The sequence below is a fragment of the Tachysurus fulvidraco genome, chromosome 1 (genome assembly GCF_022655615.1).
Source record: "Tachysurus fulvidraco isolate hzauxx_2018 chromosome 1, HZAU_PFXX_2.0, whole genome shotgun sequence".
Lineage (NCBI taxonomy): Eukaryota > Metazoa > Chordata > Actinopteri > Siluriformes > Bagridae > Tachysurus > Tachysurus fulvidraco.
This window is the reverse complement of record NC_062518.1, coordinates 45,316,231-45,335,446: the sequence shown is the minus strand read 5'-3', so window position 1 is coordinate 45,335,446 and position 19,216 is coordinate 45,316,231. Positions and strand designations below refer to the sequence as shown.

Here is a 19,216-nt window from a genome sequence, read left to right as displayed (position 1 = left end):
GTGCCACCAATTTGGCAAAACCCTCCACGAAGCGCCTATAATAACTTGCAAAACCAAGGAAGGTTCGTAACTCGGACACATCCTCAGGGCAACGCCATTGTGCAACCGCCTCAATTTTACCTGGATCAGTTGCTACCCCTTGTGCAGATATAACATGTCCCAGGTACTTCACTTCCGGCTTGAAGAAAGAGCATTTCTCCAACTTTGCCTTGAGTCCTTCCCTCTCCAGACGACCCAAGACCATCTCCAATCTCTCCAAGTGCTGAGCTGCAGAAGAAGAGAACACTACAACATCGTCAAGATATAGAAGCAGGGACTGACTCCGCTGATCACCAAATAGTCGCTCCATTAGCCTCTGGAATGTACTTGGAGCATTACAAAGGCCAAACGGCATACGGTTCCATTCGAATAACCCAAATGGTGTACAAAACGCAGTCTTTGACTTATCCTGCTCGGAAACAGGGACCTGCAGGTACCCGCTGGCTAAATCCAATGTGGAGAACCAGCGAGCCCTAGGTAGTGAATCCAAGGACTCCTCAATACGAGGCAGTGGAAATGCATCCTTCCTAGTCTTAGCATTCAGGTGACGGTAGTCTACACACATGCGCAGACTACCGTCCTTCTTTTTAACCAGCACTATCGGTGATGCATAAGGGCTGCAGCTCTTACGAACTATCCCAGCTTCCAACAACTGATTAATATGGGTTTTTACTATCTCATATTCTGAAGGGGGAATCCGTCGATATCGCTGATGCACCGGAACATTATCCAATAATGGGATATCATGGGAAATAAGGCGAGTGCAGCCTAGATCGCTCTCGTGACCCGAAAACACTGTCTGATATTTCTGCAATAGAGCTCGAACTTGACTCTGCTCCAGACTGGGCAAAACTGATAAGTCAAGAGATTCAATTTGTTGGAACAAGGGGGAACCCTCCACCACACACTGGGACTGGACTGCAACAACTACTGGCTTGTCTTCACTGACCCCTACTGGCAAACTTACCATATAAACCTCCCTCAAATTACCCACCACGGTTTTAGGGCGAAGTATTACTTCCACTGAGCCAAGATTCACTACAGGCACATAAACGGTCCCCCGTATTACTCTCACCAAAGCAGGTGATGCTAAAAGCCCAGCTGGAAGACCTGACTCGGGGGGCTCAAACAAAATGGTACCGCCAGAATACTGGGCCGAACAGGTTGCAGCAACCAGCTTCATGGTGCCACCTGGGATATGACACACCCTACGTCTGCGCACCCGCACCCACCCCACATGCTCGGAGAGCTCCCTAGCACTTACTTGATGACAATATTGCAAAGCACTTGACACACCAGGCAATTAGGTCACCGCAGGTAGATCAAAGAGAGCACTGCCATGCTGCCCAAAAAGCTCCTGATAACACCAGCCAAGGATGTTCATCCCCAACACCCCAGGGACATCCAGGCTCATGCCATCAGGAGGATCTCGAACCACCAGGACACCACACCCACTGACCAACCTTCCACAAAGTTCAACATCTTATTCCAAATATCCGACATACGGAATGGCAAGCCCATTGGCAGCACGATGTTGTAACCATTGACAATTTTGAAGGCGATCTTGACCCCACGGTTCAAAATGCCGTCGAAAACAGCTTTCAGTAATTGTTGACACCATCGAACCTGTATCCACTAAACAGGGCACCGAAACACCCCCCATAAGGGCACTTATAAGGGCACTCATATGTGGACAAGAGGAAATCAGGTTAGAAGCTATGCGGTGTGCACCTATCTTACTTGAGTCAATTCCTTCCCCACCCAGGCTATGACTTCGTAACCTGGTGGGAACTAGTTTTCCGACGGTCGGGGAGAACGTGGGCATCCATTCTCAGCTGTAGAGAACCTAGTCACAGGCTGGGGAGGGTGTGGGAACCTTCGCTCCCCATCACACTCTCGAGCAAAATGGCCCAGTCGTTGACACCGTCTACATATAACTGGCCCAGAATGAGGGGAACGACTACTTTATGTTTGAAACCGGGTGAAAGTTTGTGTGAGTTGGTTCAACTGTCGTTGTTGCTGTTGTAACATTTCCCTCAACTCACCCAGCTCTGACTGCTGTGACGCCCTAGCAATTTCGACCGGTGCTTCACCACGAACCCCATATTGAATGCCATATGCTAGTGGAACTGACTGGCTATGCCCTCTTGCTCCTCCAGGCATCCCCTCCTGTTCCCACCTAATTGCTTCGCTGCGAACCTCTAGTAAAGTAGCAGTAGGCTGGCAACGAACCAACTGCTTCAACTCTACGACATGTTCGACAAATTGATCCCGCAATAGGGTTTCTATATTAGGGATAGCATGAGGCGCCTTGTTCTTAACTTTTTCTACCAAACCCATAAGCGCGAGAGAAAATTCTAACAGGGTCTCACCCTCTTGTTGCTTTCTAGAAAAGAAGGCCTCTTGTAACGATACATACGACTGAGAACAGCCATAAAGATCACGCAATGCCCTAATAATCTTATCAGGGTCTCCGCGTTCTAAATCAGGACGATACCGGATCTCTTCCCGGGCCTCTCCCACAAAATGGTCAAATAGAAAGAATGCTTGATCTGCATTCGACATATAACGTACCCTCATGCACGCCTGTGCCTCCTCGACCCATTCGTCAATGCCCTTACCCGTTTTACCATTAAACTTTGGGCACCGTCGATCTCGCGGCATGAAAACGAAATGTTCAGGTGCACCAGCACCAGATGGTTGCGTTGTAACAGGCAGAACAGTGGAGGTACTAGGTAAGGCAGCATCAGGGCCAGGCAGCACAACCGGTGCCTGGGCCTGCTGCAACCTTGCATTGTCAGCTCTTAACTGGGCTACCAAATCCCTCAGTTCTTGTAATTCATCCTCCATCTTTGTATTTACAAATTTCTTCCTAGAGAAAACTTACCACAGGAGAGAAGAGAACACTGAATGAGACAACTCTGGCCCAATGCACTGCTGCCCTGTTTCCAAAAAAACAAAACCCAAAATACACAAGACAAATCAAAACCAATGTCTCTGACTCAGAATTATAGTGATCCTGCCGACTACGCCACTATGTGGCTGTACGAGGGGGGGGATATGAAGGTGCTAGAACATTTATTACTAAAATACAAATAAAGATATCCGTTTCGACTACGCCACCTTGGGAATTTCACCCAAAGAATTTAAAAAGGGACACCTACAACTGGCATTCACAAGTTCATATAATCAATTAGAGTCAGAGACATAGGTGACAATACAAAATTCTCTTTATTGACACCATTAAAACATTAGAATAACTAAAAAAATACATTCAGCCAAACAAGCTACAATTCTCGTTCTTGAACAGGTTGAGAGACAGGGATTAGAGCTTAGCAGCATAGAAAAGCAGAAAATCAGACCATACTCCTAAATCACTGTACTTCACTGTGTACACACACATGCACCCACACACAGTGAGATAGCCACTGCACACTTGTGAGGAAATACCACCACCAAAACCAGTCCTTCGCCCCTAGTGCTCAGGCCCTGCCAAGAAAGATATGGTATCAACCACAGTCACATTAAAAACTAAAACAACAAGAAAACAAAAGTAAATAATTAAAGTTTCACAACCAATAAATAATTCCAATAAATCAAATCAAAATTTTAAATAAAATACTTCAAAAATAATAATATATTGTAAAACTAAAAACAGATATGGAACAACCACAAAAGGAAAATAACCAAAAGATAACTTAGAAACCCGTTGAAAACAGATCTGGAAACACGTTTAGAAACATGTTTGGAAACACGTTTGGAAACAAATCTGGCAACCGAATTGAAACCCCGTTTGGAAACTTGATTAAAAAAACCCGCTGGAAACAGGACAGCACTGCAGCCATACAAACGCGGAACACGCCAACTGGAATAATTACAGGCCATCACGACACCTATAAACAAAGTGAGACTGTTGCTGTTAGACATGTTCTCCCATTCTAATGCATATATGAATAAATACCTATGTGGGAAAATAATTTTAAGTCATTGTTTTATTTCCTTTTAGTTCTAGCATATTTCTGTGGATAATATAGAAGCCCAATCAAGTGACAAGGCTAGTTAAATTCAAACTTTACATTAGACTTGTGGTTTCTGTATCTCATAAATATCGAAGGAAAGGGGCAAGGTAACTCAGGGTATCATCTGTCTCTTTGCGCCATTTATCCTATTGTTATGTTAATGTTATTAAGGGTGGGTGAAATTCCAGGATCTGGTGTGGGGGCTTTTACATCCTTTCATGTTTTGATGGTCCACCGAGTGTTTTGTCGCTATCTGATGGAACTGCCCCTAAAATGTGTATATTTACAATGTATTACAACTTTAAGTCAGACTTGATGACTGCAGCGCCCGTGCCAGTACGCTCTGACTTGCAGACTCGTTTCATCGTGTATCTACAATAAAGACTACTGCACAAGGATATCCAAGTCTGGTCTTCTCTGGAAAAAGTTTACAACACCTAGCAATCGCAGATGTCAATGTTTTATAGAAAGCCAATGGAATCTTTCAACGCTGATACAAAACAGTGATCCAGCACTGTGTCAGGTTCTCACAGCTTCTCCAATATCTATGCCCAATTTATGTGACAATACTAAGCAGACATTGCAGCGTGACTCGTAGGGTCAAGGCAGAAGTGCTCTCCAAAGAAATTGCAGTCTCTAAAACACATTAAAACAATGCACTTCTCATAATCAAGCACATGCAATAGCCAAGAAAACAACCAACAGCGCGTTCTCCTTACCGTCTCAAGCACTCGCATCTAGTTACGGGAAGTGACGGAAGCGCGTTAGCGACGCAGCAAAAAACCAAGTGACGCATCCCAGGTAACCGTGCATGCTCCTGTTTTTATAACTCAGAGCTGCCAATCAGCTAATGCTGCACCGTGACGTAATCAAAGTCACTCCCCCACCACATAGGCAGTGACAGTTTCTGTGTACTCTTGGAGGTCTGTGGTGTTATTGTATGTGGCAGCCTGCTTAAACATATTCCAGTCGGTAGTGTCAAAGCAGTCTTGAAGAGCCTCCTATGACCCCTCAGGCCACACTTGAATTTGTTTCTGAACTGGTTTGGTGACTTGTATGCATGCATTAGCATGACAGTGATGTGGTCTGATGCACCAAGGTGGGGGAGGGGGAGGGCTTTGTAGGCTCCTTTCTGTGGGGTGTAAACAAAGTCCAAAATGTTATAACCTCGTGTTGGAAAGTTAGTGTGTTGGTGTATCATTTGAAATCCCCAGCTATGATGAGAAAAGCTTCAAGGTGTGCTGTCTGCTGCTCACTGATGTGTTGGTACAGTTCATACATCGTTCCTGTTGCTGTTGTTGGAGTTTGAGGGAATGTATACAGCAACGAGCAGAATGGCTGTATATTCCCTCGGCAGATAGAACGGGCGGCACCTAACACTCATAAACCCCACCAGGGGTGATCAGTGTTTGCAGACCACAACAGCATTGTGGCACCACGCATCGTTGATGTAAACACAAAGCTCACCGCCGTGAGCTTTTCCTCCCTCGACGAGAGCTCGGTCTGCTCGATAGCATGTTAGCTGATCGAGCTGAATAGCGTCGTCCGGAACGCTGTTGCTAAGCCATGTTTCCGTGAACACAAAAACACAACAGTCTCTTACAGATCTACGAGCCGAGCGTAGTAGTCGGATGTAATCCATTTTATTGTCTAAAGAGCGTACGTTAGCCAGTACGATGGTAGGGATAGCTGGCTTGTGTGGGTTAGCCGTTAGCTTGGCCCGGATACCTCCACGCTTACCCCTCTTCTGCTTTCTCTCACGCCTCATGTGGCGCTTCCGCCGCGGGCGAGATGTAGTAGTGGGGGTCGGTGATATTGTAGGCCTCCGGAGAAGACCGAGGTCCCGTAGCTATTCTATGTGCGCGGAGTTTAACTAAATGTGGTTCTTGCGACATCCAGCAGAAACTCACGGCTGTATGCGCGCTTAAGGACAGGTGGACGCGTTGTAGACGTCCAAAAACACTGCGACTCACGAGGTGAAAAACACGAAAGCACTGTTTTTCCGGGAGCGAGAGAAGCCGCTGCGTGTGCACGCGCCGCCATCTTGAATCTGGTGTCCAAGCCGCTTGCAGCATATCCCCACTACATAACATTAACAGCTTCAGCAGGTCCTCTAAAGCGGTGGTCCCCAACCTTTTTTTCGCCGTGGACCGGTCAACGTTTGATCATTTTACCGCGACCCGCGGTATAATAAAAAATAAAATTTTAATTTAATTGTATTTAAACATGCCCTTTTAACTCACTACAATGCTAAATCTATGAGAACCCTGAGCTTGTTTCTTTGCAACGAGACGGTTCCATCTGGGGTAACAGGAGACACCCGAAGTGTGTTGCTTATGTCCAGTTTATTCCATTGTTTTGTTTTGTTTTGGTTGCTGTCACTGCAGAAAACCCGCTTCACACAGATAACATGTCGGAAATGGCAATAGGGATTTAAGTGCTGAGGTGACAATCTCAGGGTATTCCGCCATGACTTTAATCCAGAACACCGGCATAGATTCTAACTTTCTAACGTCTGTTTCATGCTCATTTTTGCTCACTTTTGGGTTAAATTTGAGCAAACACAATATACATGTACACCAAGCACTGTTAAACATGACAAAGTACCGGTGAACAGAGAGAAGAGCGATACACACCTTCTCTCCACCAAAGCTACAACGCCACTGCCATGCATTCGTAAAGTGTAACTGAAGTGCCAAAAAACTTTATCATAATATATACATCACTGGATGTCACTAAAATTTGGTTCCTGCTTTAGATTGACTTCAACTAAAACTATAATGTATAAGCATAAAACACTCTCAGAGAATTAATCAACACCTTCTGACCAAACAGAACCTAGAATTCAACAGTGCGGTAAACAGCAAAGCTTCCTTATTCATCAGAAAGAGTAAAACAGAAAGAAAAGAAAAAAACACACACCTTGATGAAAGACAAACCAGGAACTCATCATCACCATCATCATCTTTATTCCCTGATCAGTTTCTTCATGTGGAAATGTTTATTGTTTCAGCTCAGTGATGGTGTACAATAAATTATATAAAGGCCATACAAGAATCTTTTCATTCTAGACAAAACCTTCAACTTAAGGCACTGAACAGTCAGTGAAAACATCATTGTCACTGTTGGTCATTTTGCCAAAATTCACACTTTGCTTAACAGTTAAAGCTCCATAAAGATAAGATCTAGATCTAGATAATGTTTCTTATCCTGATATTAAATAATATTGTAAGGCTTTTTTTCTGGTAAGAACAACAGTTAAATACACAAGAGTTAAAATGGATCTATAAAACTCAATGTGAAAATTTTAGCACCCTGAAAAACACCTTGCTTTTTAATTGAACAGTTAAAATAAGGCACTTGTGTATACGTTAATATTTTCCACCTGTGTAATATCACTGCTGGAAGTAAGTAAGACATTAAAAAAGTGCATTTTTTTCCCAGTATTATTAACTTAATTGTGACTATGTTAAGTTAAAGATATTCTGCTTTGGTTTTAGCTTTCAGTCTTTTTTTCTTGGCTGTTTACTGTTTCACCCCCTCATCTCTCAGTGGCAGTTCTGACACTTTGGGTGGCATCTCTGTTTATTCACATTACATCGGCAGCCTCCACTCGTGTCTCCGGGACCCTGTGACAAAAGACACGCAGTTCATATCCAAATTCCAATTGACTATCACACCGACTCTCTGAAAGACAAATGGGAGTCTTTCTATTGTTTGTTAAACCCTAAACCTAAAATGTTCTATTGTATGGAGTATAAAGCACACTATATGACCAAAGGTATGTAGACATCTGACCATCACCACCATGTGGTTCTACTACAAAGGCTTTAGCACACTATTGTCTAGAACGTCTGTGTATGCAGTAGAGTTACAATACTGTACAATACTAACAGTTTGGAGTAGAAGAACTCAAGTTTCCTTCACAGAGCCCTGACTCTGATCAAAAACTGGTTGTCTCCACATCCTTTGGCCATAAGGAAGCTTTTCAGCATTCTACACACACACACACACACACACACACACACATACACACACAGAGTTTCAAACAAGTGAGTGTTTGGTTCTGTACCCCGGGGCCCCAGCGTGGACCTCTGGTGACCCAGCAGATCTCGGTGTGACACACGGTGCAGCGCAGCCAATCACAGCCTTCCTTCTTCTGCACGATGATTCCACACTGAGGACAGTGCATCGCCTCGCCGGACTTCACCAGAGTCTGTTGCATGGACGGACAAGAAGTAAGCAAAAACCTGAAGGGATTTAGCACTGTGGAGTAAAAATCTGCACAGAACCATACTGAGATGATTCCACCTCATTCTGATGGCCAAAAGTGGTGCAGTGTGATGGTGGATAAATGTTTGGGGAAATAATAAACAATATTAGGGGCCATAGTTTACATTATATATTTGTATATGTAAACTATACAAAATATGTATAGTTTACATATTTTACATTACATTACATCTGATGACAAAAAAACAACATTCTATTCAACAGTATGTGTGAAATCTGACTCCTACATTGTTATCTAGCTGTACTACATCGCTGATGGTGACTTATTTACAATCTGATAAAGGTTAACCTCATGATATGCTAATTATCTGCTACTATGTCAAATATGATTGGCAGCAAAGCAGTTGGTGAAATAGAACGATTGACTTGTTGGTGAATTAGAATGATGATGATAGTTTGTGACCTTCAGAAGGTCTCTCGTTCTCCGGGCTGCCATGTCATTGATGGCACGAGCAGCAAGATCATCCTGGTACTGTTTACAATTCATCCCTTCATGAATTGCCTGACAGAGAGAAAGAAAGAATGTAGTTTGATTTCAGAAGTGTATTACATTATTAATGTGTGTGTGTGTGTGTGTGTGTGTGTGTGTGTGTGTGTGTGTGTGTTACCTTGCAGAGCAGACAGTTGTGCTTGTTACAGACGGGGCAGTGGAAGGTGTTGACCGTGTCCTCGTACACACACCAGCCTGGACAGTCAGTGGTGGCACAGTGATAACTGCCCTCACAGCGCGACTCGGCCATTGAGAGTCCTCGCTGCAGCCAGCGCTCGTACTCCTCACCCGAAACCAACTGACACACACACACATAAGAGAGAGAGATGTGAAGAACACATTATTTATACACAAAACCGATCCTGTTTATTGCAGAACTAAGATACAGAACATGTCTTTGTATTAATTAAATGATGCCTTTTAACATAATCAAGAAAAGTGCATTTTTGTGTTGACTGTCAAAAGAAAACAGCTGTGTGGGAGTGTAAGGATTTGTAGAGTGAATGAAAGTGTCTCACAGCTCGGATCTCTCTTTCCTGCAGTGTGCAGTCACATGCATATGCCTCGTCTCTGTAGGGACACGCCACCTGAGGATCCTCTGACAGCAGGATTACTGAACGCAAACATTCTCTACACACACACCCACACACACCCACACACATTTCTGATGTGATCATGTGATCAGAAGACTAATATTCACCCAATAATTAAGCATTCATTATGGAAATAACTTTAATGCATGCATTCTGGGCAGACAGACTCTTTCTGCTGAGGAGACTAAGGTGTTTTGGAGTGCAGAGAGAGCTACTGAAGACCTTTTTTGACTCTGTGGTGGCCTCAATCATCTTCTATGGAGTAGCCTGCTAGTGCAGCAGCATCTCTACTGCAGACAGGGGCCAAACTGATAAGGAAGGTCAGCTGAGTCCTGGGGATTCCCCTGCACACTGTACAAGAGGTGGGAGAAAGGAGGATGGTAGCTAAGCTATCATCAGTGATAAAGAATGACTCTAACCCCTTCATCTTTGAGCAGCTCCTGCAGTGACAGACTGTTACAAGTGTCTGAAGGATCCATACCAAAGGTCTTTTCTCCCTGCTGATATTAGATTATATAATCAAAGCTGCTCCCAGTGAACCAGACACCATAATGCACACTGTTATTACTGTCTTTTAAACTGAGCAATATTACCTAGTGTAATTTGTTTGATTGGATTTATACACTGTACTGTATATATTTGTACTATGTTTCTACTCTATATTTGCACGTTTTTTTGGTATATCTTATCTTAAACATTCCTCCAAAAAAAAACCTACCAACCATTCCCTAACAATCAATTATCCAATCACCCATTGACCATCACAATCTATCAGTCATTAACCAATCATTCCCCATCTATGAATCAGTCATTGAATCACCCAATAACCGTCACCCTGAGAAACCTTCTACTTCACAATCATCCACTGACCTTCCTCCAGTCATCCACCCAATCATCCACCAACATAACATACTGACCTTTCTCTAGTAATCCACCGATCATCCACCAATAACCTATTGACCTTCCTGAAGTCATGCACCAAACACCTACTGACCTTCCTCAAACAATACTCCAATCATCCACTGACTTTCCTCTGGTCATCCACCAATAGCCTCCCTATAATCATCCACAACTTGTTCACCATTCATCCATCATCTGGCCACCAATTACCTACAAACATCCACTCATCACCCAGCAAACATTTCTGAACCATCTACCACCTGTTCATCACCCAATCACTACCTCTCATCCAGTCACCCTACCAAGTACCAACCCCCCAACTCTCCATACTGGGTGTTCTTACCTGCAAAAGCAGTGAAGACACTCGCGTAGCAGGACTCCTTCTCCTGACTGAAGCTGTAAGTAACAAATCCTGCATTCGATGCTCTCTGCGTTGGGCACCAGCTCCTGACCATCCACCTCCACCAGCCGAGCATAGTTCTCCCTGCGCTCTGCTTCCTGGGCCTACACACACCCACATACACACACCATAGTGTTTTAATGCCCTTATACCACAATGATCAATTACAATGTTCAATTCATTAAACAACTTGTTATATAATAATACAAGAACATTTTGGGAACTTGAATAAACTATCTAGTGCATTGGACAATCTTTTAGGACAAATAACCCCTAATAAGCACTGCAACCATTGGCATTTTGTTATTCCAGATGCATAATTGTACAAATTAGGACATTTTCGATAAAATTGTCTGCCATATTTTAACATTTATTTTCTTGTCTTTTGTTGCATCAATGAATCAGAATCACTTTACACCGAGGGTTGAGGAAGTAGCAAGGTAAAACGGCAGAGAAACGTCTCCATGTTTGTCGCTTAACTGTTACATTTGTACAGCATGTCGGCACTGCGTAGTTTCAGTAATTAGAGGGTTGCGTTTCCTCATATTCAAAACTGGTTTAAAGTAAACACATCTGTGTTGAACATTAGAGAAATGCCATTTAAATTTTTTTCCCTTAATTTCTTGTCACACTACACTAGCGTAGACATTTTAACTGTGTGTTATATGGCTACATATAAACACTAAGAATTCCAAAGATGTAATGCACACTACTAAACAGAGACACAGATATACTAGCAAATATCCTGTATACTGAAACGTGCAGTGAAAATAATCAAGAAACAAGAAATCATTTCCTGTTTACATCACATGGTTTCTTTATTCAGCATACAGACATAAATAAGGCAGAAAGGTTTCCGGAAAGATTTGGTAGAGCCAAAAGTATGCAGTGAGACAGTAAACTGAAAGTAAGCATACGTTGCATATTTAATATCTCTTACACGTGGTGAGATATTATCCAGATGCATTATCCAGATGCGGAAACAAGGCTCTTCACTTCATGAACTCTGTATAGGTTCATGACTGCATAGCTGTCAGTTAACATCTCAACCCATCCTGAGCTTGACTGAATGTATCGCGTTAGCCGTAGTTGTACTGCATGCTACTGTACTGGCTCATGTGTCCACCAGTGTACATTGTCCATGTGGATAAAAGTCCCTGATTGTTTCATTCTAAACCTATTGTAAACCTATTTCTATAAGCCCAAGACACTACTATAAACTAGTGCTGTGTTATTAACATTTACTTCACATTATTTAGCAGATGAGATTAGTCAGCATTAGTGAGCATTAGTCCAGGTCTATGAACAAGCTAAACCCCAGTTACAGAGAAGTGAAGGCTGTAAGAGAGTATCCATGCGACTTCTTTATCATTACTTGGTATTAATATCCATCTTGGATGGAAGTGGAAAGAGAGACATTTACAAGCTGTATTTTTTGGGCTCACTTACAGTCACAAGGTAAAGCAGAACATAGCTGAGCCCTTCAATGTTGAAGGTGTAGGCACTTTGATTATTTTCTCGTGTAATATTTGACTTAAAGTCGTTTAGGAGTGATCGTATGTTCTTGCCGCTGCTTGGCTTTTAAAACTGATTCTGTTAAATAATCGTTACATCAGTGTGCGCATTGTATCAGCGTTAGTGTTTCTATAATAATTAACTTTCTTTTAACGTTCACAGTTGACATTCAAGTCTACGAATAAATGGATTTTAACATAAGGTGCCGTCATTCTGACGAAGTGAAGCATTGAGAACATTTACGGAAGGAGTTTCCAGTGTCAGCACTTTGTATCCTGAGACGGTCTTCATGCTCACACCCGTGCTTAGCGCCAGGAGCGATGCAATACATGCAAATATTCATAAAATTGTAAAAACCCACAAAATACCTTTCGAATTGTATGTTAGCCCACAATAGAACATTTGTCTTATTATCATCAAGGAATTTAACAGTAGCTAAAGATAAAGTATGTCCGAATAAACCGAACCAAGCATGATTACGTTCAGTGGAAGAAAGTCCCTCTAGCTCAGTTTATCATGCTAACAGCCCAGAAATCTGGTGTCTGAGAGGAGTTAATGTCAGGGAAACCCTTTATAATACATACATACTATCAAAACAAAAGTGCTTTGAGAATTAGAAGTGCTTTAAAAGAAACGGTGACCAAAAACCGCTGATTATATATTATGACGTGATTAAAACCGATGAGTTATCTTTAGCATTAAGTATAAATTCACTCCTTGTTTTCTCTAGGTAGCATTTCAGCTGAAACACGATAGATGAGATTGGCATGCATAAAGAGTACTTTGGCATGTTTTTTTTTTTCCCAGCTGTCCTGTGCAGATGTGCACTTCCTGTTATTGAAAAGTCTTTGTTCCTATGTGTATCTAAGAAAAGTCTCAGTAGACATTCAAGTTTCTTTCAAGTGTTAACATGTGTGATGTGTAAGGTATTGTATATGTGTGTGTGTATGTGTGTGTGTGTGTGTGTGTGTGTGTGTGTGTGTGTGTGTGTCAGTAGTCCTGGTCGAGGTTGTACTGTAGTGAGTTGCTGGCCCTCAGCTCCTCCCTCCTCCCTTTCTCCTTTAAAAAGAAAACCAGACAGAAGAGAAGAGCGTGAGACCGGAGAGCCAATCATATCCTGAGATCCTGCCTTCCCATAATGCATTAGATATGCTACGGCCTGCAGAAACGTCTCTGAACTAAAGGAACTTTGCCTTCATTTTCTCCAAGCTCTCCAGTTTAGCCAAGTAGCTTTTAAAGAAATAACAACAAGCTTCAAGGCTAACGTTGGAGTAAAGTAAAAAAAAAAAAAAAAAGCCTTAGAACTACCAGTTTAGTATCATGTAATAAACCTTAGCTTTGTCTTTCTTCTTTATTACAGATTTCGGTGCCTCACCACACAGCACTGGACAGTGGAGGGGGTGTGGCCATGGAAGGAGAAGTTGAAGTGTCTAAGAAGTTGTTTGGATGATAATGGAGGATTTATAAAGAATTATATGTCTATTTTATGAAACTGTTTAAATGACACAGAGGCTTTGAGGCATTAAAAAAACTAAAGACTTCAAACGCTTCCATTCTGGTGCAAACAAAAAGGCTAAACCTGCAAATCTCCTTCTTTTAAATCGCTGTTTCATCACTCACCCTGCAGTCTCCCTGTACTAGTTTGTGTGATGATGTGATTTATAATGTCTGGTTGTGCTTTGTGTGTATTTTGTGAGACTGTAGTTTAAATTCCTGTAAATCGAATGCCAATCTCATCTATTGAAACGGATATAATATTTTATAGTTACAGCTCCTGGAAGTTTAACAAGTGTGTGTGTGTGTGTGTGTGTGTGTGTGTGTGTGTGTGAGAGAGAGAGAGAGAGATGTCTGACCTGCTGGTACTGTCTGATGGCTTCTTTCTCCTGCTGGATGCGTCGCAGTTCCAGTGTATCGGGTCTGTAGCCTCCAGGCACCGTGTAACTCTCGGGTCTGTCCGTGCTGCACATCTCACAGCCGGGACGCGTCGGCTTGTTAATATAGGTACAGGTCGGACACGGCCAACCCGGCTATAAACGCACCCACGCAAACACACGTATTAAGGGTTTAATCCTATGGCAATTAATGCTATTACATAAAGAACTTTATATTACACTGCTAAATGTTACACACACACAGCACATTGTGGATTCAGGATTTTGATAGGATAACATTGACATGCATGTAATTATTATTATTAAACTCATGACCACTTTGTTCCTTGCTTTCACGTTTACGTCGGCATGTCACGGCTTGTTTCTCTCATGTGTAATGATTAAGCTATTTCTGATTTATGTACGTACGTATTTAATTCCCCATGTGTTTGTATTTAGAGAGAAGTATGCGCTTCGTTCTCTGGTGTCCGAGATTTTTGCTCTTTGTTTGCCAAGCCAGCAGTTTGTGTTGATTTTGATCAGTGATTGATTTTGTCTTGTTTTTTGACCTTTTCCTTTCCTAACCCCTGGTGATCTGTTTTAGACCTGTCTTTGCCTTGCATTCTGTCTGTTTGGATAAATAAATGCTCTCCTGCACTCGACGTTGTGTCTCTCTGCTTCTGAAAATGATCAGATTACTCGTGTGGGCAGAAAACCAGTAAAGTAGATTTCAAGAAAATAAAAGAAGTATACTGCTAATATATATATATATATATATATATATATATATATATATATATATATATATGTGTGTGTGTGTGTGTGTGTGTGTGTGTGTGTGTGTGTGTGTGTGTTTGTGTGTGTGATTGTCTGTACCTGTGTGTTAGTTCTGCTGGGCAAGAGAGCATCATTCAGCTGTGGCATCTGCAGATTAATCAGGTCACGGATTTCCCCCACGCCCAACCTCTCTGCCCCAGCCCTACTACTGCCTGAAAGGTCAAAGGTCAGGAGGTTAATCTAGACAAATTTCAGTAAGAAAGTAAGTAAGTAAGAATATAATATTTCTTAGTGTAAGACTGTAGTAAAATAATAATAAAGTTTATGATTGTCTTGTATTATTATATTGTTCTAATCGTAGATCATTTCAAGCATTTAGTTTGAAAAAAGAAGCAAAAATTTTCAACCAATAGGACAAGAGAATGTTAAGCTTAAAATGTGCAGAAGAATCACACATAAAAACACACACATACACATACACACACACACACATACACAGACATACACAGACACATACACAGACACATACACAGACACATACACAGACACATACACAGACACATACACAGACACATACACAGACACATACACAGACACATACACAGACACATACACAGACACATACACAGACACATACACAGACACACCGTTGTTGTTGTTGTGATGCGGGTGCAGTCTGGTAGGCAGTGTGCTGTAGGCTCTCAGTGCTGCGTCCGGACCGTTGCCGACAGACTGTGTGGAAGTGGGAGCGAGTGAGAAGTTCTCCTGATCGTGTCGCCTATGTCTGGACACCAGGTACAGGAAGGCGGTGTCTCCGTCCTGCTGCACACCGTAGGAAGCCAGAGAGCGAGAGTCGGTGCACAAACACTGACTGATGACCCAGCGCTGAACGTGTGGATGGAAACCGTACTGAACAAAGACCTACAGCATGGGAGGGAGGGGGTGGTGGTGGTGGTGGGGGGCAGATTACCCATCAGACAGTAAACAGGGGAGACAATATAATTGTAATTTAAATTTTAGTACATATTACAGCTGTGTCTTTGTCCCCTGGCAAAGTGTTTCACTCAGACACATTAGCAAAAGCATGCTCATAAAAGTCACTAGAAGCTGACTGATGACGTCATAAGACTAAATTCGTCAGGATACACGTTCTTATTCTCGCCCATGCTCACCTGCTGTTTAAGAGCAGCCACCGTGGAGTGGGGGAAGACTTTAACGGTGACACAACAGGAAGAGGAAGCGTCCTCCAACACCACTGACAAACTGGAGGACAAACAACAAGGCACTGCATCATATTCTGAGAAAAACATTATCAACTAAGGAATAAATCGGTTCAACGTAATAGAAGAGAAACATCAGCTAGAAGAAGGTTTTGTACCTGATCTCCTTGTTGGTGTAGTGTTTGTGATTCGGCTGAATGCACAGCGGTGTGTGCTGACGAGCCAGAGACTCCACACACACACACGCAGCCTCAACATCACCGGCCTCTATGGCACGAACCAGCCCCATACATAACTCCTCTACAGACAGAGAGGAATAGAGGAGTGAGTCGTGAACAAGTAAAGAGTGAGAGATGAGAAGAAGAGAACAGAAATGAAGAGAAAAACAGAACAAGTGTGTGTGTGTGTGTGTGTGTGTGTGTGAGACACAGTGCACTGTCATGAAAGACGTCTCACTCGCTGTTTGTTCAGTAAGTGCATGTGCACAACGTTTTGCACATGACTAAATTTGACTGGAATACATTTGAGTCAGTTTATATATCAAAAGCCTGCAGTTGGAATAAATTTATCCAGAGTGCAGAATTTATTGTGTGGGAGAGAGAAAGTATGAGAGAAGGTCTGTGATTTTTTTTTAATCTACACAATGCACAATCAAGACTTTTGTGCTTTGTTTGGAAGCAGGACGTACCAGTGCTGCACAGTGAGGCGGGCATTTGTACAACCAGGGGCTTGGGCAGCAGCTGTCCGTCATCTGCGGGAGAACCAACTGCCACTGAGGGGGAGGAGTCACACAGAGTCAGTGTGTGTGTGTGTGTGATGTGTATGTGTGTAAGTGTGTTTTAGCATTTGAGACTTGTTCGGCTTTACAAAACACATCATTATATTTCAGATGCTGGTAAAAGTGTGCTACTATTTGAATTCTGAAGATAAAAAAAAAATTAATTCCTAAAATTAAAATCATCTCTTTTTTGCCTAAAATCTTCCATTTTTTTCTAGGCATGTGTAGTAATGTTGTGCTTTATTTGAGTTCCCTCTGATTTAAGTCATTTTCCTTCTTAAAGGACAGATGTTGGTTAGTCAAATAAATATTAATTGACTTAATGCATTAGTCATTAAGGATTATGGTGCATTATAAGATGCTGGATATCACAGAATCTGTACTTATTTTACATAAATACACTCACATAGTGTAGAACATATATATAATATATAAATATTCAGGATTAACATGTGTGTTGTATACAATGTGGCTCGCGTACATGCAGGTTATAAGTGCTGTACTAAAGTGGTTCACATAAGAAGAAGTGTTAAATTCAATATTTAAAGAAGATAAGGAGTTTATCAGAACAACTGGTGAAATAAGTCTAAGATTGTTGACGTCATATCGGATTGTATTAACGATGGCGCGTCTCACCTCGCTGGGCCTCGCGGAGTGATGACATCATCACAGTGGCCCAGGCCTGCGCTTCCTGTTCGCTGCGGAAGTTAAAGGTGATACGTTCGTGAGGGGGAACGGCCAAGATCAGCTCATGACTCTGTGGGGTCTTGACTTCGTAGCGCACCGTCCTGAGATCAAACTCAGCGATGGACTAATAAGGGAAAAAAGGAAAGAAAAAAAGAGAGAGAGAGCGGATCACTGTAACAATATCACTACTCAGCACAATGACTCAGCATAGTGATTTTTTAATTAACATTTCTGGAAGAGACAGAGAATGTGTCTCTCTCGGTCGGTCTCTCTCTCAGTCTGTCTCTCCGTTTGGATTTACAATAATAAATATTAACAATAATGGATTGCATTAACAATAACATTAGTGAAGTATATTTTAAAATGTTCTACACCTCATTTTATCCAGCAAACCAATTTGTACGACAATGTAAAAATGACGCATCAGATGCTTTCCTTTTTCTTTTCTTTTATGTATGGTTACTCTTTTAAGATTTAGAACATTATGGCATTGCATTTTATCTGTTATTGAAACGAGAGAGAGAGAGAGAGAGAGAGAGAGAGAGAGAGAGAGAGAGAGAGAGAAACAGAGAGGGAGGGGGAGAGAGAGAGAGACACAGAGAGAGATACAGAGAGAGAGAGAGAGAGAGAGAGAAACAGAGAGAGAGAGAGAGAAACAGAGAGAGAGAGAGAGAGAAACAGAGAGAGAGAGAGAGAGAGAGAGAGAGAGAGAGAGAAACAGAGAGACACAGAGAGAGGCAAAAGAAACAGAGAGAGAGAGAAACAGAGAGACACAGAGAGAGGCAAAAGAAACAGAGAGAGAGAGAGAGAGAGAGAGAGAGAGAGAGTTATTGTAAACAGTAAGTGAACACGTGATACGAAATGTAACTCTTAAACTACTCCAAGTGGTCACGTGTTCACGTGTTGACGGTGATAATGCCTGCTTGTTACGGCGGTGTGAGTTTATTTTCTGCTCACCGCGTTAGTTCCGCTGGTGTTTCTCAGGGCCAGCCGGAATTCCCCCGCCTTCCCCGTGTCCATGCTGAGCTGCAGCCGCAGAGCTTCATCTCCACAGCCGGGCAAACACAGCGGCCGGATCCCGGAGTGACTCACCGACACTTTGACCGACATCAGCACGGTGCTGCATCCCGCCGCCGAGGCCTCCAGGACGGGTAAAGAGGAGGAAGGCGGCCCCGGGGACGGCTGTGGAGCTCCGGAGCTCTGCGACATTCCGCCACCGTCACCGTCGATAACTTCTCATTCCACCGCTTTTCCTTTTAAACCACTCTTATTATCGTGTTGTTGTTCTTCTTCCTACATATCTCTATAGCACACTCACATATAAATCGCATGTCTCGACATCTTAAGTACTTTCGCACAGAGCAGGAAGCCAGACGAAAGGACAGTTTCACTTCATCTCGGATTTACTTACTAACGTTCATGAGCTCTCTGTTATTACAAACACCTGCACTGCGCATGTGCGGACATTACGCGCTTGCGCAATGTCACAATCTCCTAGGGGGATTTTCTGTGGCGTGCAGCCAGTTTATAATCAGCACATTACATGCACATTACATTTACATCACATTTCTGTCCTTTAGCAGATTGATTCCTTTATCCAGAGTGACTTACACGTTTTATTTCAATTCATGCAA

General features: G+C 42.6%; 1 protein-coding gene across 1 annotated transcript; it reads right to left on the bottom strand.

Annotated features, from left to right (window-relative positions):
- Positions 1–7,004: 7,004 nt before the first annotated feature.
- shrprbck1r (sharpin and rbck1 related) lies at positions 7,005–19,038 on the bottom strand. Its single transcript, XM_027147485.2, has 14 exons — positions 18,540–19,038; positions 17,532–17,706; positions 16,806–16,889; positions 16,276–16,417; positions 16,070–16,160; positions 15,545–15,818; positions 14,997–15,109; positions 14,103–14,276; positions 10,678–10,838; positions 9,360–9,471; positions 8,960–9,139; positions 8,755–8,853; positions 8,131–8,274; positions 7,005–7,687 (listed from the first exon to the last, which is right to left on the bottom strand). Exons 1-14 carry the CDS (start codon positions 18,789–18,791, stop codon positions 7,607–7,609), a joined length of 2,082 nt encoding a protein of 693 aa, XP_027003286.2. The 5' UTR covers positions 18,792–19,038; the 3' UTR covers positions 7,005–7,606.
- Positions 19,039–19,216: the final 178 nt, after the last annotated feature.